Below are 27,414 nucleotides of genomic sequence, written 5' to 3' on the forward strand. Positions count from 1 at the left end.
CCGCTGCCTTTTCTCCTGAGCAGTTCAGCAGCCCAGATACAGCGTACAAGACTGGCACTTATAGCACAGCACTTTCTACCTGCACACCCTCCCTTCACTTGGCCGCAGCCACCCTGTTGTGATTCAGGGTCAGCCTGTGGGTTCGGCAGTTGGGTCGGATGACTCGGATGACTCAGACGAGGGGGAGGAGGGGGGTGTTGAAGAAGAACTTGCTGATGATGGCTTGGAGGCTCCGCAGAGCCCCCAGCCAGGCCCCTCTTACTTGGTGGAGACCCAGCTGTGTGAGCCCAACAGTGTGGATGAAGATGACCCACAGCTGGCCCTGTTCAAGGACGCCCGACGCAGGAGGCAGTCAAGTAGGAGCAAGCAGAGAAAGGCTGTGAGACTTCTCGGAAGGAGGCAAAGAGAGGCCACGCCCTGAACTCTTATAAAGGGAGTGTTTGGGGGAGGGCTGGTTTGCTGAAAGCAACCGCTCCGATAGAGGATCAAAGCTCCGGTATCTTGTTTCATGTTTTGTTTGTTTGTGTAATAAATTTGGCAGACGTATTCCAGCCTCTGCCGTTTGTACAGGGGTTGCCTTTCTGCAAGGCCGGTAGCAGGCTGGTACAGAACACACCCCTGGAAATTGCGACTTTCTACCAGCTTCCCTACTGGCCTTGCTTGTTGGAAGCTGCAAGGTGGTCCTCACTTAATGACAAGGACTGCTATCACTAAGAGATGGGACGAGATTTAGTGCTTTATGACCTGTTGCTTAACAAATGAAATTCTGGTCTCAATTATCATTGTTAAGCAAGGACTATCTGCATTGTTTATGTGGTATATTTCATTTGCTCCAGTTAATGATAAAATGGTTTATTTTCTTCAATTTTAAGAATAGGTAATTGAGCAATGATGGCAAAGTACGATGAATGGCACAGGCTTAAGATTTTCATGGTTTTCTTCTAATGCCATTTGGAAGCACTTGATTGACTGCAAGGAGTTAGTACTTTCTAAATGTATTGTCTATTTACTAATCTGCACTAAAAACAATTTTATTCTAGAACTGGTTATTTTTGGATGCTGCTTTTAGCACGTCACGTAAGACCGAACAGCCCAGCGCTGGCTTAAAAGGCTGGCCACCCATTGTATATAACTGAAACGAGAACCTAACGTTCTGGTTTGGGAACTATTAATAATAGATAATAAGGGTCTATTTAAGTTGCCATTGTCTTTGATACATAAAAGTCAGCTTGGGAATTGTCATACATTGGTGATAGAGAGTGATATGTCAAAACAAGATTTTCTGTGCTATGGTTTACTGGTAAGGATCTGAACATCTTAAATGCATCTTAAATGCAATCATCTTCAAACTGATGCAGATTTTTCATTTCATATATGATATTGATTATGCCTTTGTGTACTTCCCATTGTTCAGATGCAATTTTCAATGGTAGAATACTTGTACTATAGACATAAAAACAAGGATTTTAGTATAAATTCACATATTGATCTGAAGGCTATTTTAGCCAACACTGACTTTTCAAATCCAAATTAGTTCCTCCTTACTTTGTACCAGAGGTTTGCAAAGTCTCTTCCTATTAATCATAACAGAATCATTTTAGATAAGCATAAGGCCGAATATACAAGAATTCAACTAATTACCCAATTCTAACTGTATTGTTTAAAACCAGTCTTTTAACAAGTGTATTTTCATTTTTAATACATTATTCCATTCAATGAAATTTATGGTAAAATATTTCTCTTACATTTTAATCTACATTTTGTCTAAGAAGTTATTCTTTAGATTTCCAAAGATCTGTGGCTGAAGCAAAAGATTTTCTCCCCGAGGGGCTAAAAGTGTGGGTGTGGAAGAGGGCTTTTGTCTGAAAAATTAGCAATGCTATGAGTCATTGTGCATTAGAGCTAGAATAGTTTTGCATCTTGTATGAACCCAGACACCATATGTCATGCGAGGACCTATTACTTTATTCGGTGCTGTTGCTGACAGGCAGACACGTGGATATCCCCAATGGAAAGACTGTCTCTTCTCTGTAGTGAGTACAGGAACCCAGTGGTCTGAACACATCAGACATTGTAACTAGCAGCAGGAACAGCTGGTAAGCTAGGAAGAAGCAAGGGCAATACCGAACCAGAATGTTAATGAGAATGTATGAGCTAAACCACAGTGCTAGCCTCACAGGGGGAAAAGTCAAATTCATTTTATGTTACTCGTTCATGTAACACATCACTTGGATTTCTTTCTTTTTGAAAACATGCTATTTCATTCTGACTAAAGCATTAGTTCAAATAGTTACGAAACAGGTAATTTATTAATGAAGATTCTCAGGGTTTCAAGGCATCTTTAGATTTACTTAGTTGCATTTTCCCCTAAAAATAGGAAGGTACTGAAGAACATATCTGACTTGTTTTCAACATCACAGACCCAACACCATTTTAGCTTAGCTTAAGTAAATATCAACGTAATACTGAAAGCTACAAATAGGAATGCAATTCAATAATACTTTTATGTACTTGGCTATATATAATTAATATAATTAACCATCTGGATCAGCAAGACAAATCCTTGACTATTACTAACTTTATAAAAAAAACAAAGGAAAACTACTTCATTTATATATGTTTCTGTGCATGTGTGTGTATATGTGACTTTGGGCTACCTGCTTTTTTAAAAATAAGTCCACCAGTGTTTTCTCAATAATTTGAGGTGGGAGAACTTTGAACTGCAGTTTCCAATAGAAAAAGCAGTGGCTCAGAGAGAGAGAGAAAAAAAAATATTAATTTAAAAACACAATACAAGAATAGTACATTTCAAGCCAGGGACATTGTATATGACAAGCAACTGCCCCTGCATTCTATATGGCATTGCCATCAAGAGAGAGAACTTGCAGCAGACCTCCTTGAGCAAACACTGGGAAAGTGTGGCGAGGGAGCATTCTTGTCCCCAAACAGTAGCTGAAAGTGCAGGGGTACAACAAAGAAAGGAACAGCAGCCAAAATAGGCAGCAATGTTTTAGGTGGCGCAGGCTGGAAAGTGTTACATTCAGTTTGGAGCAGGAAAACATGGGTAGAAGCCATACTTTGTGGAGGGGGCCTGGAAGTGAATAGAAAATAACAGAACCCATTCCTGTCCTCAAGGATGTTGGGGAGGGCATGATGGAACAATTTGGCAATGTAGATATGCTATGCTGTAGGAACCCAATATTTACTCCATTTTGTCTGTTAGTCTTTTAAGGGAAAGAGAGTAGTTGAAAAACGAAGCCTCACTATTACATAACTGACTGCTGTGGCCTGGCAGGAATGCATCTCCCAACCTTGACTGACTGCAGCAGCCAAGCTCTAACTAATGGTGCCTGACTGATTAATGGGGAAGGGGGGGTGTTGTAATATCATGAAGCCTTGCCAGTATTCCCCTGGTGCAAAGACTCATTGGGTACCAGGCACTTCCCTCATAATCCTCTCTATTATGAGCATCCATGCCCTGCTGCCTTTGCTGCTCTTCCATCTGTACTCAAACAGAAGTAGTAGCAAAAAAAAGGGCATTTGAGGAGTGAGGTTGAGATTTTCCATCTGCTGAAGCTCTGCCCTCAACATGTCCCTGGAAGTGGCAAAAAGGCCTGTTTAACAAACTTTCAGTAATTCAAGATGCATTGCCCTATTCTAAATTAGCTTGTTCTGACCTTAATCATTACATAAGGTAAAGGTAAAGGTTCCCCCGCACATGCGTGCTAGTCGTTTCCAACTCTAGGGGCCGGTGCTCATCTCTGTTTCAAAGCCGAAGAGCCAGCGCTTGTCCGAGGACGTCTCCGTGGTCATGTGGCCGGCATGACTAGACGCCAAAGGCGCACGGAACGCTGTTACCTTCCCACCGTAGTGGTCCCTATTTTTCTACTTGCATTTTTACGTGCTTTCAAACTGCTAGGTTGGCAGAAGCTGGGATGAGTAACAGGCGCTCACTCTGCTACGCGGCACTCGGGATTCGACCCACCAAACTGCCGACCTTCTGATCGACAAACTCGGCGTCCTAACCCACTGAGCCACCGCGTCCCTTAATCATTACATAAACAAACCTAATTCGTTGCATGCTGAAGGATTGATTTTATCCTGTTCGTTATATAATTCCTGATTGGATACAATTATCAACATTATTTCTAATGATTATAAAACATCAAAATGCCACTGAGGCAGCAGAAAGAAAATAACAATTTGAAAACATGAACAATTGCTCAACTTATTTTTCTTTTCTGAAAAGGTTTGTGCTTGGAAATGAAGATCCACATACAGCCACAATAAAAATGCCTTAATATCAGGGGAAGACAGAGTCACTTATTGAGGAGAGTTCTACTATTGGGTCTAGGTTTTCTTTTCCTGGGTCTAAACCAGGGGTCCCCAACCTTTCTGGCTTGGTGACCTGGGGCGGGCAGAAGAGGGGATGGTTCTGTGTGAGTAGTAGGCGCTTGCACAAATGAAACTGAGTGCATGAGTGCACATGCCCACTGCTTGCACAAGTGGAGCTGTGCACATGCACTCACCCGCCACTTGCACGGCCCAGTTCTGGTACCTAACCACAAAACTGGATAACTGATGCACTGCTGTTGCAAAATTTCACAGAATATCTGGATGCGCCAATGCTCTAGACGCAATGGAGCGGGCATGGATCTCATGAACTTGGGCAGTGATGTCTGCAATAACTTCCAATTCTGGCTCCAGCTGTTACATTCTACAGCCCTGCCTTAGAATCTTATTAGCATAGTTTAAAAATTACTTTGAAAATATCACAGAAGTATATTCTCATGGAAGCTTGACAACTTAGCAAAAAACTCTTCCGATTGCTCATGGCAACAGATTTCTAAAGCAACTGAAACTGAGACGCAAATTATAGATAATTCTAATCATGTGGTTGATTCCCTTGACTGCACTACTTTCTTTTTGCCAATAATGAAAGCAGCCTCACTATCTGGAGCACCACATTTTTTCTACCTTTCAAGAAGAAAATAATTTTTTTCCCCTCTATCATTCTCCTTTGAGCATGTTAACAATTTGTACCTTTTAGTCATCCCGAGAAAGAATCTAGGCAATTAATTCAGCCAAGGCAGCACTGAGCTGGATTAGATAGCTGAGATTCATTAATGGAGATTGCATGGAAACGAACAGGAAGAATGTCTGAGATGAGATATCTGTAAGCAAAAGAGGGAAACAGAATATAAACAGAAGGAGTGGGAAAAAGTCCACAGGTGGTAGAGATGCTGACAGACTTGTAAGAGAATGAGAGTTGGATGAGGATGAAAAGTCAGAAGACTGATACCAGACACAAAGTCACAACATGCAAAATGATGAGGACTAACAGGAGAGCTGGGAAGAAAACAAGGTTAAAGTATTCCTGCCAACTACCAGAGAGGAAGAATGATTGATGAGAATAAACACTGGGAAGGATGATGGTGATTTTGGCTGCCATTTCATTTCTCTGCTCAAGTTGAAGAGGTGCCACCATTTTCTCTCTATTATCAAGGTTGACTCAGCCATCTTTCTGAGGTCAGTAAAATGAGGACTGAGATTGTTGGGGGCAATATGCTGACTCTGTAAATCACTTAAGAGTGCTATAAAGCGCTAAGAAGTGGTACATAAGTCTAAGTGTCATTGCTACCGTTTGGAGGAAAACTGTTGCAGGATTATGCCCTATAGATGACAGGATGTAAATGCCTGTGATATTGGGCCACAGGCACTATAATTGCTCTGTAATTGGGTAACTCTTATTCTCCTAGACCTCCTCTTGGGAATGGTGGTGGAGTATTCTTTATACTCTGGGGGAAGAGATTCCGCAAAAATCTCTTCTCCCAGAGTATAAATATAGGGAAAAAAATAGATAGTATACATATAGTGAGAGTTATTATAACAAAATATAAACTTTAATATATCCAACAACACTTAAAAAATTCTACCTGCTCTTTGAACAAGAGGTCCTCAAAAGAATTAGTTTTTGAAATTTCTCATTTTTTTAAATTAAAGTAAATTAAATTTAGAACTTTGAAATATATACGGAAACAAAATATTGTGGGGCAACCACATGGTACCATAATTTTAGAATTAAGAACACGTAACCTAGGAGAAAAACCTAAATAAATTCTGCAAGATTTATAATTCGGCTGCTTGAGATTCCAAAGTCCAAAATAGAACAGAACTTAAAATAAGAGCAAACTAACATGTATAATAATTAACTATCTTCATATCTCTGAGAGATATTAATTCCTTTATAGTAGCTATGAAATATATTAATTCTTTGCAAACCTACATCACTCACAAATAATAACCCAATATTAATGCTGCTCTGAAAGCTTTCCCATGTTATTTATAGTTTGGAAAGGATTACAGCAATTGATTGCTGCCTAGAGAATGTTCTTTCTGTGAGAAGCCAGGCACATGGAAGTGACAGTCAGCTGAGCTATTGACCTATTCCAACAAAGAAACAGCACTCCAAAAAGAAGGACAGTACTTTTTCACACCATTTATTAAACCTTCAATAATACTTATCAAGACACTACAGAGATTGGTATGATAGGACTGAACAATCTTAAGCCTAGTAGCTTATAAGTACCATTCAGAGTTTTGAGCTGACAAGTTATATTTCCTTCCCTTTGGTGAGATAAAGCTAATAATTTTGAAAGAAAGAAAAAAAGTAAGGCTATTTCAATTTGTTGCACGGGAAAGGTAAACACAAAATTTTTCAAAAGAATGGTTAAGCTTTTATTGACTCACTATGTTAATGTATTTTTGCCATATAATTTACATTTCAAAATTTCAATCAATTCATTCCTTGAAGCACAAAAGTCTACATGAACCATCTATTATAATAGCCTGAAATTCTAGAGCACAGGTCTGCAACCCGCGGCTCCGGAGCCACATGCGGCTCTTTCAGCCGTCTCCTGCGGCTCCCAGTCCTGTGCCATGTGCAGTCCAAAAAAAAAAAGTGGGACTAAAAAAGTTCAACCAATCAATTCAAATATGCAGGGTAGGTGCATATCTCGCCTTGGCTCCACTCTTCAGTCAAACCCTGTTCTGCGCATGCGCGCATGTACGCGCATGCGTACACAATTTTTGCGGCTCCCAGATATTCCTTTTGTGAGGGAACCGGTTCCGAGTGGCTCTTTCACTGTTTCAGGTTGCTGACCCCTGTTCTAGAGGAACCAATCTAACCCCAGCAACTCAAAGCTTTCCCAGAAAGAGATCAGGTGTAAGAGACTATGCACTCCTGGGGACAGGAGGGGTAACAAGTTTATGTAATCACACCCTAGAATCTCTCATAATATATCTAGTAGGTTAGAAGGTTATAACTATAATTTGGCAAGATTCTCTCCATTAGGTGCAATCAAATAAAGGGTTAAACTCCTCTGCCTAAAATCAGTGGATCTCACTGTGTAGACAGTATTCCATTCTTCCTTTTTTCCCTTCATACATTGGACCTCCGAAGGCCTCAAATCCCTGTTGAGAACTTACTCTTTGTATGTTGTATTATTTACTCAAGGTCTTTTACAGTTCTGCCCACTCCAGAAAGGTCATTTCATTCTCAATCTTTTTATTATTTTGGAAAGTTTTTCTTTTTGTTAGTAAAACTACAGTACCTGGGTGAAAAAAATTGCTTACATTTTGCAGAGTAGTATTAGCAAAAAAAACACCTCTAAGATCAGGAACATCAATATGAACTGCAGTAAGTTTTGGTTTTCTGTTGTGGCAAGGGGATCCATACTACAAATATTTTTTGTGAGCCTTTGAAAGGCTAAGGATCCATTTAATATTCAATTCCTGAATGACTCTCTTCCCCAATTCTCCACGTTATAGTTTCCTTGCTGGTGTTCTGCTTTGATGGGCCAAAGATAACTTTTTGCCTATTCATGTTTCCTTGTTCAAGAAACTGGATTTTATTTTGTCCTGATGATTGACAGAAGGCTTCACAGAAATACTATATGTGAAGGAAGACAACTCAGAATTGACTTTAATGGAACTTTAAACAAATTCACCTCTTTACAGCCAGACATATTACATCCCTTGTTTTGAAGGTGCAGACATGATTACAAGGTAATCTTTGGAAAAACCTAGAGATAAGATGAAGTGTCACAAAATTGCAGGAGAACATATTGCCAATATTCCAAAAAAGAGATTACAAACAAGATGTCTGTAGGCAGTTAAAAAAGACTGCAACCATTACAGGAGCCAGCATGAATCTGTTAAGATGCTATGCCAGAGCAATGGTATCTGTGTTTATTACAGAATAAATACTTAGATAGACTAAGAGAAAGTTGTAGATATAAAATACCTGGATCTCAATAAAAATTACTATGTTTTTCATAGTATCCTTGTGGACAACACAGATAAAAGTGGGCTAGCTAGAGGATAGTGTGATCCACTAGATTTTCAACTGCTTGAATAATCATGCTCATATTATAAATGGCTCTACATTGATGAGGATGAAGTACTGGCTGGGCTCGCCAGTTCTCTGCCCTTAGCCCTGTGCTATTTAACATTTTCCCCAGCAAAGTGACATGGCTATATATGAATGCACATGTTGAGATAACTGGGGATACTGAAATGGCTTTGCACATAAGGAGTCAGGTGGAACTGTTGAAGCTGTCTGCATGAATTCAGAAAAACTGCTTTAACAGTTTGAAAAGGTATTCATAGCATGGAAGGGCACTATGAAATGCAGCAGCTAAAAAGATCAATGCAATTTTGTGCTTTATTAACAGAAGCAGAACATCCAGTTCATGGGAGATAACAGCCGAACTGTACCCAGTTACAACACATTTGTATCTAGTTCTAACTACCAGACTGAAAGTGAGATGGGAAAGCTAGAGCAGGTTCAGAAGAGGGCTATCCAGGATAAATAAGGGACATAGAAATCAATCCCTTTGAGAAGTGATTAAAAGAGCTGGGCCTGCAGAACCCGCATATCAGAAAACTGAGGCAAAATACAATAGCAATCTACAAATATCTAAACTGTTTTCATGTACAAAATGAGGCTGGTTTCTTGTTGAAACGGAAGATATATACAAAGCTCCAAGAGTCTGAAATTAAAAAGTTTAAAATTAAATTAAAAATAAAAAGGACAAGATTAAAGCTGAATATTAGGAGGAATTCTCTGGTGGTAGAAGCTGCTTTTTTTAGACCAGCAATAGAGTCCTTCTCAGTGGAGGTTTTCAAGTGGGCTGGATGACGACTAGAGATGGTTTAGTAAATTCCTTAACTAAAGATGACTAACTGATTTTCAAAGTTCCAATTAATTTCTATGATTTGATCATGGCAGATTGTTCTAATACAGTACATACAGTATAATAGTTTCTACAGCTAACCCAATGGCTGAAAATTTTAGCCATTTTCTGGAATTCATGTACTGTATGTGCCAATGTAGAGAATCAGAGATAGTCTTGGAGAACTTAATCAAGGCTGTTAGAAAAAATAATTGAAATTCAGGAGGAGAAAAAAAATAATAGAAACTCAAACCAGCTTCCCCTTAAATTTCTTGAGTATAAGAAAGTGGGAGTTAGGCTTTCAAGATTTCATTTCATCTAGACCAGGCATGTCAAACTGCCGGCCTATCCTATCCTATCCTATCCTATCCTATCCTATCCTATCCTATCCTATCCTATCCTATCCTATCCTATCCTATCCTATCCTATCCTATCCTTGTATTGATAAAGTAAAGTTCCAGTCATTCTTATGGCGTTTTATTTTCTGACCTGGCCATCTTTAAGAGTTTATAGCCAAAGGTCTGCATCAAATTTTTTCAGAGGAAAGTTCATTATTTAAAGGATTTTGGCATCCAGCTGTAATCATCCAGTTGTGATTTACAATGAACAAATGTAAACATCACTGTAACGTCTGATGATTATAACTGGATTTGAAGAGGGCAGTGATCTGCTATTCTTCCTGACAGGGAAGTAAACATTAAGTCATCAAGATGATGGCTCTTCGCAAAACAAGGTATCGGGTTCTATAGATACAAAATATGCTCATTGAATTGGAGGAAATTAGTCTAAGAACCTTGTCCTAGTTCTCCTGTTTGAGCAAAACTCCAAACCAAAAAGTGTCCAGAATTATTTCTAAGGGATCCACTTGTTGTTTCAATGTTTAAATAATGAACTGGATACTATCATGGATATTCAGAAAAGGTTTTTATCAGTATATTAATCAAATATGGATTATGAAAATTCCCTGCAATAATATATAAGCCCCCAAACAGTACCTAATGACCTGATACCAGGCCAAACTATGTGCCCATACATTGCTTCTTTACTGATGAGAGTTTCATAGTCTGAAAAAACTGAAAGCTTTTGTTTCCTGAGTTTCTTGGGATACCAAATGAACCCCAAAGTACCACATCTCAGGGGCTGCCACAAAAGAAGAGGGAGTCAAGCTATTCTCCAAAGCACCTGAAGGCAGGACAAGAAGCAACGGATGGAAACTATTCAAGCAGAGAAGCAACCTGGAACTAAGGAGAAACTTCCTGACAGTTAGAACAATTAACCAGTGGAACAACCTGCCTCCAGAAGTGGTGAATGCTCCAACACTGGACGTTTTTAAGAAGACTGGCCAGCCATTTGTCTGAAATGGTATAGGGTTTCCTGCCTTAGCAGGGGGTTGGACTAGATGACCTCCAAAGTCCCTTCCAACTTTATTATTATTATTATTATTATTATTATTATTATTATTATTATTATTATTATTATTATTATTTTATTATTATTATTATTATTATTATTATTATTATTATTATTATTATATTATTATTATTATTATTATTATTATTATTATTATTATTATTATTATTATTATCCTAATGTTCCTTATCTTCCACTTGGGTTATTTGATTCAAATAAAAATATGGAAAAGTTCTATTTAAAGGGATAAAAACAAGCATTTGAAAGAAACTTGGCCACTGTCATTCTAAGCTGTGCCCCATTAGGCTTCACATCAAAACCATTCTCCTCCTCCTAAGATCCAAACTTTTCTAGCTCTCCACACCAATGGACATGTCATCATCCTTGAAATGAAAGACTGAGGTGTGCCCAATCTCCTGCACATTTTTTGCCCTTCTGGTGAAGGAGGGAAGACAAATGAAATTATTTTGTTTTACAAATATCAGGATAAACTAGTGTTGATATTTTCAGAGGCCCATGCCAGATTCTGGGTCACTATCAGTTATTAGGGGATGCAAACAGGAATATATTAACTGAAAAACTCTCAATGATGTTAAGAGCCTTTTGACTGTTAACCAGAGACTGTATATATGTCAAACACACAAACAATAAAAAGTGAAACTTTATACTGTTACATTGTCATCTAATGTGATTCATAATACAAATCTGTATTGAGAATTTTGCCAGGTTTTTCCCCCCTGCCACATATCACATATTTTTCTTCAATATCTACTTACCAGTTTTGAGGAAATCTTGTAATCTTGAATGCAGCTATGTTTATGCACTCGTCAATCTATAGGCATTAAATGTATCATTAGTAGGTTTAAACTTGAATGGATTTACAAATGCTGTTATTAAAGAGATTGAGATATGGATTCCAAAAATGGATGAATTTTCAATCCTGATATAGAAACAAATGAAAAAGGATACAAGCTCTGATAGAGAGTTATAAGAGATTTCACGGCTCTGCTGGCATTGATACATGTGGCCCGTACAAGATTTGGCAACAGTTCTGCAGTCACAATTGCTCCGTTAAACAAAGGACCAAAAAATGGGACCTGTCAATAAACAAACAACATGAATATAAAGCATTAAAGAAATGAAAGCAATTCCTGTGGAAGAATTCATATTATATTGGAGTTTTTAGGAGCAAAAGTATAGCATCTATGTGTACACATACTACTGTAAAAGATTAATTCCCATATTTTTGGTGGAAATCTTTGCTAAACTTGACTGCCACTACATAAATCAACCAATATTTATAGCATTTGAAAATCTTTAATAGTTTCAACAAAGCTGTCTCTATGTACTGGTTTTAAAACAAAATCATCATCTCAGAAACAACAAATATAATTACATATTATGGTAACTACATAGCCCATTAAATTTGAAAATATGAATTCTGAATTTAGATATAAGTACATCCCTTAATAATCATTGTCAACTTTGACAAATCAACATGCATGCTAGTTCAATGAGAAAAATGTAAAAATAAAGTTCCCTGTAACTGAAGACAGCCCCTTCCCTCCTTAACTTTTCTATATGTTCCATTATATATTTGGGAGGAATTTGAGATGGTTTTTCTTGGCTGCTTTTGAAACTAAAGCAACCCTATTTTATGGCATATACTGTATATACTACAAGACTTTTTTTGCTGCATGTTCCATCCTCAAAATGATAGGAAAGTCTGCTGCCAATATGAGATCAATCTTTTTTGGGGGGGGTTTCATTCATAATATGTGAAAATAACTTTTTGGATGGGATAGATAATGAGTTTAATGGGATAGGAATGTTTGGTGATTCCAAATGCAGTGCTTCTAGCAGCCATTGAAATGTAGAGATATTTGAATTTTCTTCAACATACTGTATTCTTTCTGTTTACATGTGTGTGTGCTTATATGAAAAGAGGAACACTAAACCTGTGGTGATAAACCACCTGAGGATTACAAACAGAAGATAGGGGTGTCAAAACTGCCCTCCAAGTTCTAGGAATGAAGTTACAGATATTAAAATAACTATGAGATTTCAGTTTGAAAAACCATCAAATAAAATGTGCCATGTTTAATAAAATTATACTGTAGTCCATTGCAACATGTATGGAAAGTATGAGCATTACAACATATATGGTTTCGTATGAGAGTGTCCCAGATTTTCAAAATTCTTGTGACTGTAAAGCAATATTGTCTTCATTTACATTTCTGTAATTATTGAGCAAAATGAAGTAGTGCTGTGACTCAACTAAAATATAGTCAAGTTTAAACAAGCCATTTTAGTTCAGAGCCCTATCTTCGATAGTAAGCAACAGAGTTTGAAAGCTTGTGAATGAGAAAATTATTGTACCAAATGGCTGAGCATTAATCTCTGCTGACTAGGCTCAATATAACGAGGCATCTGTGTCCCAGGGACCTCTCAGTGTGTCCCTGGCGGTATGCACACTATATGAGCCTGTGTGGCATTCTTTGTCTGCTTTTAAAGGCAGCTTTTTGCTTCATTGTTTAGAATATCTTAATGCATCTGTGATGGGTGGTATGCATTCATACTAAAAGACTTACTATTGTTTTCTGTCAGAGGCTTTGTTGAACAAAAGACTGAATCATAGTTCCCAATAATTATATTGGTTAATTAAACAGACAAAAAAGTTTGTCAATCATTGCATGGTTACCAGGCAGGAAGATAAAAATGAAAACAATAAAGCTGTAGCAATAACAAAAGTAACAGCTATCTATCACATTAGAGGTTCTTATATCATGAAGCTATTAATACAAAATTGGTAAATGTTAACATTGCTCCAGGTGTCTCTACTTGGATGCAAACAAAAAGGCTAACATTATGAATGTAAAAGGCCAAACGTTACCATGGATCCTGAAACCTGAAAAAGAAGTGACAGCTTTTTCATTTGATTAGAGAACTCAATTTAAATACCAAGAATTGCAACCAACCAGCCATTTATCTCTACAAGACACTTTCATTCATCCCACGGTCAGTAGCTGATTGACCAAAGGTTGGTCACATTTGCCCCTGAAATGTCTTGAATAGTTGATTGTATCATTATAATTATATTTTTAATGGACAGTAAATTCCACTTCGGTCTTAATTCTTTCCTCGGGATTTTTTTTAATGCATGAATTAAACAGACAAACGTCTTCCTATCATATGTTTGCAAAGATATTTTAGACTACACTTAATCGTTAAGAAAGTTGTCTACAAACTGAACAACAGCAACCACCTTTAACAGAAGCATCACAAAAGACAGGGCATCAGAGGGGGAGATTCTAATACTGAAATATTTTCCTCCAACTGGCCCCTTCCAAGAGTGAGAAATCCCAATGTTGGAATATTAATACTGGAGGGTCCTTGGTGTTCTCTGAGTTTGGTTCTTTTCTTGCAGACATTTCATTACCCAAACTAGGTAACATCATCAGCGGGTTCTGAAATAGTCTACAAGAGAACAATCAAGCTCAGAGAGCACTCATTTCAACCCTCAGCTGCAAATATTCCCCTTTATCAATTTTGATAAAATATTGGGATGAGATGGGAAAGAAGAAATTAGTTTTCGGAAATCTGCAATATCTCTCACAACCCCATCCAAGTAGCCTTCATTTAGTGACTGCCTTATACAGCACCTGTCTGCAGTTATAAATGTGATGAAAAAAATAACTTACAGACAGTCCTAGCACCGACAACCTTCACAGGTCTATAAATAATAATAATAATAATAATAATAATAATAATAATAATAATAATAATAATAATAATAATAATAATAATAATAATAATAATAATAATAATAATAATAATTTTATTTATATACCGCCCTTCTCCCGAAGGACTCAGGGCAGTGAACAGGGCAAACATATAAAAATACAAAGATACAAAAGTTAAAAAAGAATTAAACACAATGCCCAAGCTAAAACAATAAATAGATATATTAAAAACGACAGTAAAATCCCAACCCATCCCCCATCAGGCCAGGCCGGCTTGTTCGAATAAGTGAGTCTTCAGATCGTGTCAGAAGGAGCGAAGGTTGGGCGCCATCCGGAGCTCGACCGGCTACCGATTCCATAAATCCGGGGCGCCCACAGAGAAGGACCTCCCCCTGGGGGCCACCAGACGACATTCTCTGACCGGTGGCACCCTGAGGAGGCCCTCTCTGTGGGAACGCACAGGGCGGAGGGAAGTTGATGCCGGCAGCAGGTGATCCCTGAGGTACTCCGGACCCATGCCATGTAGGGCCTTGAACACCATTACCAGTACCTTGAATCTCACCCGGAAGACAACTGGGAGCCAATGCAGCTCACGGAGCAGAGGTGTAACATGGGAGTATTGGGAGACTCCCAACACAACTCTCGCGGCTGCATTCTGTACCAGTTGGAGCCTCCGAGTGGTCCTCAAGGGCAGCCCCATGTAGAGAGCATTGCAGTAGTCTAAGGAAAACTGAAGGAAGATCAGAAGCCCAGTTGCGCTTCACTTAGCCAACCAAGTTCTTAATGACCAAAAGTTGCCAGTCCCAAATGTGGTCGATACAGTGAGGACTATTTGAATCAAAGTACTGATTTATAGAGAGATAAGCTCCAATAAAAGAGAATAAATATGCTCTGGCAAGGGAAGCTACTATGTATAAGGAGCAAAAACCTACAACAACTTGCACTGATCATTTACCTGATTGAGTAATGGATGCCTACAAGCAAACAACCAAGCTCAGAAAGCACCTAGGGCAGCTGTTACGCTAATTGAAATACTCCTGAATCCTCTTCACAGAGAGGTCATCAACAAAACTTTCAGCAGGTTAAAACTGAAATTTGATTCTTCTTCTCAAAAGTACAGTGTTCTCTTTCTTCTTTTTTTCAGCGCTTTACCTCTTAATCTTTTTAATCAAGTTATACATTTGAATTTTAAACCCACTGCTTAGAAACAAGGCAAGAAGTTCAGTTTAAAAAAAACACACCTTTGTGACAAATTGACAAATTTTAATACTAATAACCTTAAAGTGTTATATAAATACATTCCAACGAAAGAGATTTCATTACCGAATGCATCTGATTTCAACAAACTTCAAAATGTAAATTTATATGTCAGATATTACTTCTCTTCCATTCTGATGCAAATTTCTAACTGCAAATGTCTTTTAATTCTCTACACGTCATCTGCTTCTGAATCTGAATTCCTTTTCTTTTTTTCCCTCTGGGAAAAAAAGCGCCTCAGGGTAACAGCGAGAACTATCCCAGAATGGCTGACTCAGTGGGCCATTCTGAGATCACGTTAAAATGCATTTATTAAGCAGCTGAACAATTTCCCCACACCAAACAGTGCCACAGGGTGGCAAAAATAAACACACACTGAAAAATCTGTGTAAACTGTGAAAAATTACAGCAGCTGAACAGGTGAAAATTAGATTCATCCTTTTTGCTACTGGATGCTATTGAAGGCACTAGAGAGTAAAGTAAGAGAAGGTAAAATAAGAGCACATGACTATCCAAAAATTTCAATGATGGTTATTCGTCATTTGATATGAATTCTCATATCAGATCTTTCTAATGTAACATAGGCAGGCATTTTGAGGTTATGTAAACTTTGTATCATTCAATCAAAAATAAAACTAAATAAAAGTGCAAGTTTTTTTTTCTGAATGTTACCCTCAAACTATAGAATATTCTCCATCCTTTTTTACAGAAAGTTAAGATAAAATTGAATACGGAATTAAAAGAAAAATACAAAAGCAAAGGCAACCCTCTCCCCAAAAGGACAAAAAAAGAAATAAAAAAAATTACCTTGAATTTATTTTTGGGTTCATTATAAGATTCAAAGGGCTTTTTCCCCCCCAAAAACCTTTTGATCATCATGAATGATTAACTGGGCACAACCACTAAAGATGGTATGCTATGTAAATGTGCCTACTGCCAACACATTGTACAAAGGTTCAATTTAATGCATTTTAATGCCACATTTGGATTGTTTTCCTAGATTTTGATGAATTAATGAATCAATAAAAAAACAATACTATGCCACAGAGTTCCAATGAGATACATTGAGTTTAAATTCCATGCTCTCAGTTTTTTCAAGATTTCCAAAAGAACCTGTCATGATTGATATATGAATTTTATGTAATACTGAAAAGATTCTCTTAATTTTAAATTATACACATCTAGTTGTGTATAATTCTTAAAAAGATATTAAAGGTTGTAAGTGATGAGTTTAGCAAGCTTACAAAGGAATAATAGAACTTGACTCATCTGAAATAAAGCTGAAACATGACTAATCTTTTTGCAAAACAGATTTAACAATATAAATTTTCATAAATAATTAAACATTCAACTATATTTCATTCAGTTCTTTGTATTAAATATATTTGCATTTGTAAGATAATTTTTAGGAAACAGGGATAGAAATCAGGAGAGCCTTTGTTTTCAACTGTCAAAATGGTTAACTATCAATTTGAAGTGATAGGGAATTTCCTTGTCTAAAAGCAGTAGTTTTTTATTACTAAAAGGTTGGTGAATATTTTTATTTCATCGGATCATTGAGGATTTAAAGATCCCATGAATGCCAGAGCTTTTTTATTGTTTATTTCAATTTATTTTTATGCATTAAATACATGTATTTATAGTATTAAACTGCTGGACTTCAAATGACATACAGCAGTACTGGAGGACAATAGAAGGAAAATAAAATTATAATATAAAATGCAGGTAGCATAAATAAGCAATGAATGGTATAATTCTTATTCTCCATACTGCTGGAACAGTTCAGTCTTTAAAAACTTCCAGAAAGTCAGTAATGAGGGCACCATTCTAAGTTCAGGGGGGAGGCCATCTCATACTATAGGGCCACAACTAAGAAACATTGCTGTCTCCTCCCTCCCCTTCACTTATTTCATGGATTGGGAGGGGGTGTCATAAACGATTTTGAAGAGGTATATGCATTTTGGATGGATTAAACGGGCTGCTTACTTACAGATAAGGCAGCCTGTAAGCACCTAAATGTCAGGGGAGGAAGGTAGGCAAGTGCATAGATTTTTAATTCTCCCTGCCATATTCCCACAAGGAAACTCAATGGAGAAGCCAGTAGCAAGTCAGAATTTGTTCCTGCTTCTCCTGATTTTCTGTCTGCCCTTGTCATTCTGTTTCTCTGTTTAAATAAGGAAATATTTCTGAAACAATGACCCAGCAGGGCATGGATTGTCTAGTTTTTTTTAATAACAAATCAAAGATACTTCACATCTCTTCTTAAACCAGCCCTGTTTATTTTGTGAACAAGGCTTTGATTGCCCTGTGTTTTCTATGGAAGATACGATGCCAGAAACTTTAATCTTAAGCTCTCATTTCTGCTATCCTTAACTACAGGAGGCCTAGCTAGACAGCCCAATCTCCATTTTCATCAACTATATCTGGTCCTCTACAGCCACAGTAATGATAGCATCCTTTCACCTCAACATCAAATAAGTGAGAATATTACCAGTACTATCTTAGACACTTGGCCCTGAAGCCACTTCTTAGAATTTTCGCTGGCTTTTTTGTTCCAACAGTTGGGGTTTCGTCAAGTTAAATCACACATCTCCATTATATGTTTTGCATTTTAATTTCTTAATTTGACTTCACTTTCCAGTATATCTTCAGCATATATTGATGAGATGCCATCAAGTCAATGTCAACCACATAAACAATACTTTAAAATTTAAATTCATTTTGGAAATATTTCTAAGCATTTATGATTAAAAAAAACCACCTACTGCTTTAACTCTGAGGAACATGTCTATGCACTGAGGAAATAATGATATGTGCCCTCTATCTATCCCAGAAGCTCTAATAGAAGAAAAACTATTTAACTTTACACAACTGTGGCCTAAGAAGTTAGAACTTTCTCAACCCTGGAAGCTCCAACAGAACCATCACTTCTCTATGTTGGCATTTGCAATTACTGAAACAGCCTGTATCTTTCTCCTGGGTAGCATGCCATAGCAGATTTAATCACACAAGCTGCAGTTGATGCTTTAGATTTTGTTTGTTAGACCAGTCTAACCTTTGTAGGGAGCTATCCAGGGTGCTATCTGACTATCTTAACTTTGCTTTATTGTTATTGGTTCTGTGCTTTACTTATTTTTGGTTTTTAAGGACGACTTTTCATCTCTTCAAGCATATTATCAGGACAGTTTTCAACAAAGTATCAAAAGCATGATATATAGGAATAATGCATACTAAATTAAAAATAGAGAAATTGTCAGGACCCACTTCAACTCCACATCTTAAGTAAGCAGAACTCTTGGAAACAATTTCTTCAAATAGGAACTTTTATTAAGAGTAGTTGATAGCAGGCATAATAGACAGGATCTGAGATTTCCCGTGCATCGCAGTAGATTAATAGTATCCCCAAGCAAGACCCCACCCCATAGATCGACCGCCTGACGTGGGATGGCCAATCCCCAAGTGTTAAGTCCATTGTGAGAAACGGGCAGATAACATTGGCCCGTCTCCAGCTCACGCAGCAAGGATCGGCGGCTTCTTCACACCTTCCTCTGAGAGCGTAGACATAAACCAGGCACTGAGGTTACATTCCTTATTTCCTCCTTTGTTCTAACTGACAGTTTAAAAGAGAGAGTTCAGAGAGAGAGAGATAATGCGGGAAACAAGTTGTTACATTTCAGTGGGCGGGTTGAGGATATAGACCCAATAAACAAGGTAAAAGATTACATTGTAGCGAATAGAGGAAGTGAAAGTAATAACCCTGCAGGCACATTCCCCCCTCCCCCTTGGGAGTATGGCAGAATCCAGGGAAAGGTGGGATTTGTTTTTAGATCAGAGAAGACAGATAGAAATGAAATGAAATAGGAATGGGTTCTGACAGAAACTGTACTTACAGAAAAATGTATCAAAGACAAAAACTATCAATGGATAACCCATCAACAAAACAGCCTGTGGAAATAAGGTATTTACTTGTGGCTTGGAAGTTATCAGAATGAACAGAAGGAATGTTCCACATGCAGGTTTCATCTCTTGGTGGGAGAACATGGGGAAAAACTTGCTGATGATGACTTAAACGTACAGGTGACTTAAAAGTACAGGCAACTAAAAATAGAAGCTAATAATTCCTCAGATACATGGTTCCCAGCTATACCAAAATTAGAAGACCAGGACAAATTTTTTTTCAATGGAGTAAGGAAAAAGAGCAAGAGAAATTCACAAAAATCATTATTGGTTCAAGTACCCCAATTCCAATTAGAATATAGAAATTTGCTAAAGAGGTCTGAGGTTTTTATCTCAGAAAGATGGTCTATCTAGAGCAGGGGTGTCAAACTGCCAGCCCGTGGGCTGGATGCGTCATGCAGAAGCCATGCCCACCCCATTGCAGGCAATGGCAAAACCATCCTGATACGTTGTGCGATGTCACATGATATCGTGAGTTTGACATGTCTGGTCTAGAGAGTATATTCTGTGCTCACTATCTGAAGGGTGGCTCACAACAAGCAGTGGGAAATGTCTTGCTACGCAGGAGGATTCCTGAGAAAGAGGGTATAAAGCAACCCCAAATATCTTATTCTGAAGGATCGTTTCTTTTCTGGGGAATTATAAAGTGGCTTGTCAATTACAGGAGCTGAAAACCAACAGAGCTAGAAGGCAATATTTGATTTAGTTATAGTACTTACAACAATAGTAAGAATGTTTTCAAGAAGTACAGTATAAAGGCAATGAAAAAATACCATGCATCAATACTAGCATAAATGTAACAAAATACCCTGAGATTATATCAATGTTAGTTTCAAGTACAGAAAGAATTCAATATCATTTCAAACTCAATTCAACATCAAATCTAACTTTTCCACTTTTTGATTTTTATCTGATTTTACTTTTGTAGTTGCTTTGGATCCATCTTGGTGGTGGTGGTGGTGAGAAAGCAGTTATTCTTTTAAATATCATTTAAATATTTAATATTATTAAATATTATATTAACTTAAAATTTAAATGTTGAACTTATTTTTTTGTACATTTTGAAGTTGTATTTGCGCATTAAAGGAAGTAATTTTCTTTTATTTTCTCTCATTTTTCTACAGTTCCTGAATGTCCTTGTAATAAATGAATGAATGTGTGTGTATGTATATGTGTATAACACATATACTTTTTTCTGCTAAGTTACTAAAGAGGTACAAGTTACACATCTGTCAGTAATTAAATAAATTAACCTCCATTCATAAATATAAGCAGGCTACTTAACATTACATTTTTCATTTCCTTAAGGAATTTTTTTTTTAAAAAAATCATTTTCTTTAGCATTATGAATGATTCTACTATTATAAGAACCTGACCATGTTGTATTGAACTTCAGCACCTACCTGTTGTTTCTTCATAATCTCGATGTAGAACATATGATTCCTCATTGGATAAATAATAATTAAAACATCTCCAAAATCTGTTGGTATAATGCCCCTGCGATAATTTCTGGTGTGTTCAGACCAGATAACATGAACTTCATCATTTCCCAAGTGACGAAGCTGTAACAGCAAATGGATTTGCTATTAATCAGAATGACAGAAGACTTTGAGGAGCTAGGATATAGGAATGAAATTACAATGCCAACAGTGTATCTCAGGGGTGTCAAACTGCCGCCCCGCAGGCCAGATGCATCATAGTGAAACCACGCCCACCCCATTGACGGCAATGGCAAACAAGTCGCGATATGTCGCAACACGTCATGTGACGATGTGAGTTTGACACCCCTGGTATATCTGCTTCATGAGAAAAATTATATAAAAAATATTTTCTCTCTGTTAAATAACTTTCTTCTTTCAAACATTATGGGACCTTACATGGTTTATTACGTGATAAATGAGTAATAATATAATGACTAGAAAATCAACAAAATGGAAGGAATTAACAAGAGATATGCTTTGTATCCACTGCAATTCAGTAATTTTCATTCAATTTTTAATAACTATATTCAGTTAATCTAAGATGAAGTTAACAATCTGAATATTACAGAAACAGTTTACAATTTCAAAAGCTGTAGCAAAACCAGTGTTCTATAAGACTTAGATTAAAATGAAAGTTGTGTTCTTTCTGAAAATAAATTACTTACTTACTTACTTACTTACTTATTTATTTATTTAAACAGCTGCAATCTGATTTTCACTTACTTAAAATTAGTCTTATTAAACACAATGGGAGTAATCATATATAGCCCTGCACAACAGCAAGTAAAAAAAAACTACAATCAATATTCAATTATTAACTAATTATGCCTCAATTATACCCACATCTACAAAACCATTTTGCGAGATATTAAAAGGCATAATTATAGCACCCATTAAATCTCAGATTACTGCTGTAATTTTAACAGTAGAAACCAAAAGTCACAAAGAAAGGTAATAGAAAAAACAGAATTTCTTAGCCCAGCATTGCCAAACAGTATACAAGACAATTTCTTGCTCCTGAGTTTTTCCTGTGTGTATAAAAATTTCAGTGCTTATTGCTCTGTTAAGTATGTAAAGTTACCACAGGGAGTCCTCAACTTAGAACCACAATTGGGACTGGAATGTCAGTCATTCAGCAAAGTGGTCACTAGGCACCCCCCCCCAATGACTGTTTAACTCAACGACTGCAATCCTGGCCCTCCTGGTTGTAGCCACCAAACAACCTCCTGGGTCATTAAGGGGGCCAAGCGAAAGAACTTGCATGCCAAGGAGTTCAGCTCTCCTCTGTGCATGGAAAGGAACTGCTCTGATGGGCTGCAGGAATGGTGCTGGGATCCTTGGGATCTGGCTTCCATTTCTGCAGCCTTACAGAGGAGTTACCCCCCCCTCCCCCCAATACGTGGAAGAGAACAGCTCTGGCAGGCTGCAGGAATAGGAGCTCTTTCCTGCAACTTTAGTTTCTGCTGCCCTTTAGAGGAGTTCATGGGTGGACAACTCCTTTGAAGGCCTGAGAAACAGATCTCAGCTCTCTTGAGACCTGAGTTCCGTTTCTGTAGTCTTTCACTCTCAAATGGCTACCTGCCAGGGCGGAATCTTACTTTCATGGCAGGCGGCAGCAGCTTGCAACTTTCCCTGTTCTTCTCCCCACTAACTTTCTGGGAAAGCTGGGAGAGAGAAGATTGAAAAAGGTCATCAGACGGGCGCTTGGAAACTGGTTGTGAGAAAAGATTATCAAGCACCCGGATCATGATCATATGACCACTCTATGATGGCTGAAAATGCATCATGGGCCGTCAAGCACCCTTTACAAGGCCATTGTAACTTCAAATGGTTGCTAAACTGCCTAAGTCAAGGATTACCTATATTAAAAATGGCCCAAGCTGTTAATATTTAAGAAAGCAACAAATGCTTATACTGGAAATAAACTAACTTAAAACACTGTTTGTTTATAATAAGTTACAGACAATATATAAACATTTTCTGTGTGTGCATTAAAATACCAAGGGTTTAAAAAGCAAGTCTCAATTTTTGATAATAGGTATTGAGTTCTAGAAGGCAGAAATTAAAATTAGAAACGGGATCCATATTTTAAAATGATCCCAAATAGAAGGACATCTTCAAAGGACAAAAGTTAGTAAAGACTCCAACTTAAATTCTGCTATCAACCCTGTCCAGTATTGTTACATTTCTTGAATGTATTTGCATAAGAAGATACCCTGTAGTTTTTGAACATTTGCTATTTTTTCAAGCCTTTTAACAAGAATTGCATGTTTGGGCATGCAAGTCTATGTGTCATTCTGCAACTACTGCTTAATAAATAGTGATAAAGGTTCTTTAGCTATTCTCCTTGTCTGCCAGGCTTACACACTAATGCTGACTGTGGTCATGGTATAGACACCTAATAGTCTGACCTCTTTTCCCTACTAATTGTATTATGGAGCCAGCTGGCTTCAGAAAGGAGTTGTCTGCATGATTGAAGAACTTCTGCTAGGGTTAGGCATGGCTGCTACTTTTACTGAGTAATAGCCCGTCCTGACATCCCCATTGTTTTCCTGACAGAGTGCCCATCCTAAAATCGAAGTTTTATTTGTAAATTAACCAAGAAACTTCCTGCCAGAACAGTGCTGCCTGGAGACTGATAATGTGTGCCTTTCATTCCCTTTCACTCTTACTGTATTCACTGCCAATTTGTTTTCTGCTGCCAGCCAGCCTTAGGCTATAAAAAGCCTTGTAAGACATAAGTGCAATTATAGTCCTGGAGTCAAATGAATTGAACAAATCCAATAGCGCAGCTCTGTCTCCACTTTGGAAACCCCTACAGCAGTTAGATTAGCTGCTAAAAATCTAATCTAGCTATAACTAATGAATTTCTTGAGTAAAGGAGCAAAAGTTCATGGGGGGGTGGGGGGGGTAGCTGTGTTTCTCAACTGAGCGACTTTCTGTCACTAATTGATTTTTTTTAAAATAAAAAAGCTACATATAATTTTGACAAGGAGCTGTTAGTCAGCTGCAGTGCATGCATCTCCATTATGGTTACAAGATGACTGGATTGAAAACAAAAATGAAAAAAAAAACAACTATACAAATCCTTGAGACCAAAAATACCATCAAATGGTTATTTCACAAATCTGTCGGCAATTGCAATTACTTTACTGTTGTTTTTTCCCCCACTAGACTATAAAGAAAATAGAAAACAGAGTTTTCCTGCTGGCTGGTATTAAGAAAACATGTCTTTAATTATTTTATTTAAAATCAACTATTAATATTCCTGAGTAGTTGTCAAACTTATGATACTTATTTTAGATGTCATGTGCAGGGGCAACTATTTCACACACAAAAAACACTCTCTTATTAAATATTTCTATGACATCTGTCTTACACTGTGGGTCAAAAATTATACTGCCTGCCACAGATTGGTCATATTTATAGGCAGTTTTTCTGGGCAGCAGGTGGTATGACCTTCTGTCATGCTATTGAGTTTGTCAGCTAAGCAAGTTATTCAGCTTTCTCCTTACAATGGCAAATTAAAAGCAAGGGGGAATGATAATAGCAGGAATACAAGTATCACCTAAATAGCTGAAGAGACAAAATACATTGTTAAATAGAGAAGCAATTTTAAAATGTCTATTTTTTTAACAAGAGATTTAAACATACAAATTTATATAAAACCAAACCTACCATATAAATATTAAAAGTGTCTGCCTCTATAGATAGACTATTAAAAGATGTTATAGAAGAGGAACAACTTCTAGCATACAATATCAAGACTGATTTCAAAGTGGATTTGAAAATGATAAGGTCACAAGAACGACATGGAAAAAGATGCTACATTGGACATACAAAACAAGCCAGGTGATGTCCTAATAATTAAAAGGGTTATGCAAATAACAAAGCAAGCGAGTGATTGTAATTGTAATCTTTTAATAAAATTACATCACAAAACCCCCAAACACAATAAATAATCATGCTGCTAACAGGAGGCAACAGGCATTTCTGAAAAGATAATATGGATTATATTATTTGATATTTAGCTTTATATTTTACCTTTTTGGTCAGTGAGTCGTCTGAGTCAAACGGCATCCGTGTAGATACATGAAAAATTACTTCTATAGTTGAAGTAGCATAATAGGGGGCTGTTTGTCCTGTGCTACCGTTACGTTGAAGGCCACCCATAAACCCGCAGTGAGTTGAAAGATCAACCTAAATCAAACAAAAAATAAAGATATTAATCTGTAATTCTAAACAAAGATAAAGGAAATATCCTCTGAATTTACTGGAACATTTTTACTAAACAAACTTAAAATTAATGTTTTGTTTTGGTTATTTTAGCTTATACGCCATTCTAAATGAAGTCCACTCTGGTGGCATATATCTCAGTTTTCATTAGGGTTAGGGTTAGGTATAAAACAAGACCCTACAATAAAATAACAGCAATCACAAAGCTTAAAGTAACATTAAAGTAAAACACATAGCACTAGGCACCTAAATCGGTTTGTTTTATAAGTATTCCCACCACGATAACATTTTATGTTAGTTTTTTCTGAATTAGGGTAACTTAAGTGCTCAGAACCAAAATTCTTGCAGTAGCCATTGGTACTATATTATTTGGTAACACAATAGACGTTATGTTGAGGTTTATGGATGTTCCTAGTAAAGAAAAATTATAGGATTAGCTTTCCTAAGTACTAACCTAAGTGATGGTACATGTCTGCTGGGAACATGCAATATGTGAGAGTTGCATTAAATTGGACAGTTAATCTAAAATGTGGAGAAATTACTATCACCAGCTCAAAGATTCCACTAACACAATTAATATTATTAATTGAAACAAGACACTGGGGTAATATTTACCTCCCAACCCAATCCGGCAATAAAATCTTCATATGCTTGGCTTCCTTGAGGATTGGACAATATTGAACATTTATCTTCTTGTCCTTCAGCAATGTAAACTACTGCAATCTTGTGAGTTTCACGACTGCAAAAACAAACAAAAAAATATTGTGCTACCTTTATATATTTCTATTCTGAAGAGTTACTAAAGTAGATTTAAACAGAAATAATGAAGAATGTATAATTAAAAATATGCAGTATACATAAAAAAAGGAATGTGTAAAATACAAATGGGGGCAATTTTTAGAGACAGGAAGAACCATCAAGAGTAATTAATTATTTTGATGGCTGTCCTTCGCTACTTGCACTACTTTTCTTTTTTGTTGTTGTTTAAGTGCCTCTGAATCAGTGTTGACTCCTGACAATTGCACGAACAAGTCCCTGCAGTTTTCTCAGCAAAGGTTTTTGGAAATGGTTTGCCACTGCCTGCTTCCTAGAACTGAGAGTGAGTGACTGGCCCAGCATCACCCAGATGGCTTTATTCCTGAGGTGGGATTAGAACTCATGGCATCCTGGTTTCTACTCTGATGCTCTTTCCCACCAAGAAGTCAAATATTGCCCTCAAACTGCCACTTCTTTCCAGGAACATTTGGGAACAATGTCCAAGGCATTGTCATAGAAAATAATAGCTGGTGGGAAGGGATTCACGATGGTCACCACAGTAAAACAAAATGTGAATTTGTACAAGGTTTTGAACATAATTCTCTTCTGTAAATCCAGTCACCTTATTAGTTCTGATGCTAATATTTTCATTTCAGGTTGTGAAGGTGGAAATTTATGGCTCGCTGGAATTTTCGGTGAAAGTTTAGTTAATTGAATTTAAACATATTTGGGAGAAGCCCATATCCATCCTCTGACAAAAATTAAAAATAAATAAAAATAAATAAAACATTAAAATAAGTTTTAAAAAACCCCAAATACATTAAAAAGAAAACAAAAAATAAATTCAAAGGGCAGGCTCATTAGACCGCTAGGTCTTTTTTTTTGTCGCCAGTTTTTCCATCTTTCTAACATTCCTCCTTCAATTTCATAATTACACTTTCAAATGTGTTCTAGTCAAATAAAAGTTAGTATGATAAACTCATATAAAAGAACAGTGCGGTACAAGTAGCCTTTTACTTATGAATGGTTGCTTAGTGACTATTCGAAGTTACAGTGGACCTCCCACAAGCTACTTACGATACGGTGCTGAAGTTATGGCTGCTGCAGCGCCCCTGTGGTGGTTAGCTCTTGTGACTGAAATGCAGGGACGCTGTGGTGTCCCTCCGTCTATCTCCCTCCGTCCTCCTGGGTCCCCTCAGGCCTTGGGCTTGCTTCCCATTACACTGGGCCCCACACCTGTTCTTCATCTACTGAAGATCTCCAAAGCTCTGGGGTTCAGGTTAGGGAAAGCCGCTCTGTTGCTGGGCTGTGTACTCCAGTCCCAGAAGAAGCGATCAC

The 27,414-nt window shown here is 37.3% G+C and overlaps 1 protein-coding gene across 1 annotated transcript in view; it reads right to left on the reverse strand.

Moving 5' to 3' along the window:
* Positions 1–27,414, reverse strand: part of RALGAPA2 (Ral GTPase activating protein catalytic subunit alpha 2) — a 160,875-nt gene that overhangs the window by 22,975 nt on the left and 110,486 nt on the right. The window contains exons 34-37 of the mRNA XM_081325243.1: positions 25,936–26,059; positions 25,129–25,284; positions 21,007–21,165; positions 11,616–11,743 (exon numbers count right to left, since the gene is read on the reverse strand). Of these exons, the coding sequence (XP_081181369.1) occupies positions 11,616–11,743; positions 21,007–21,165; positions 25,129–25,284; positions 25,936–26,059 (567 nt within the window). The remainder of the gene's footprint in view (positions 1–11,615; positions 11,744–21,006; positions 21,166–25,128; positions 25,285–25,935; positions 26,060–27,414) is intronic.

The sequence above is a fragment of the Vipera berus genome, assembly GCF_964194415.1.
Source record: "Vipera berus genome assembly, chromosome: 3".
NCBI classification, from domain to species: Eukaryota; Metazoa; Chordata; class Lepidosauria; order Squamata; family Viperidae; genus Vipera; species Vipera berus.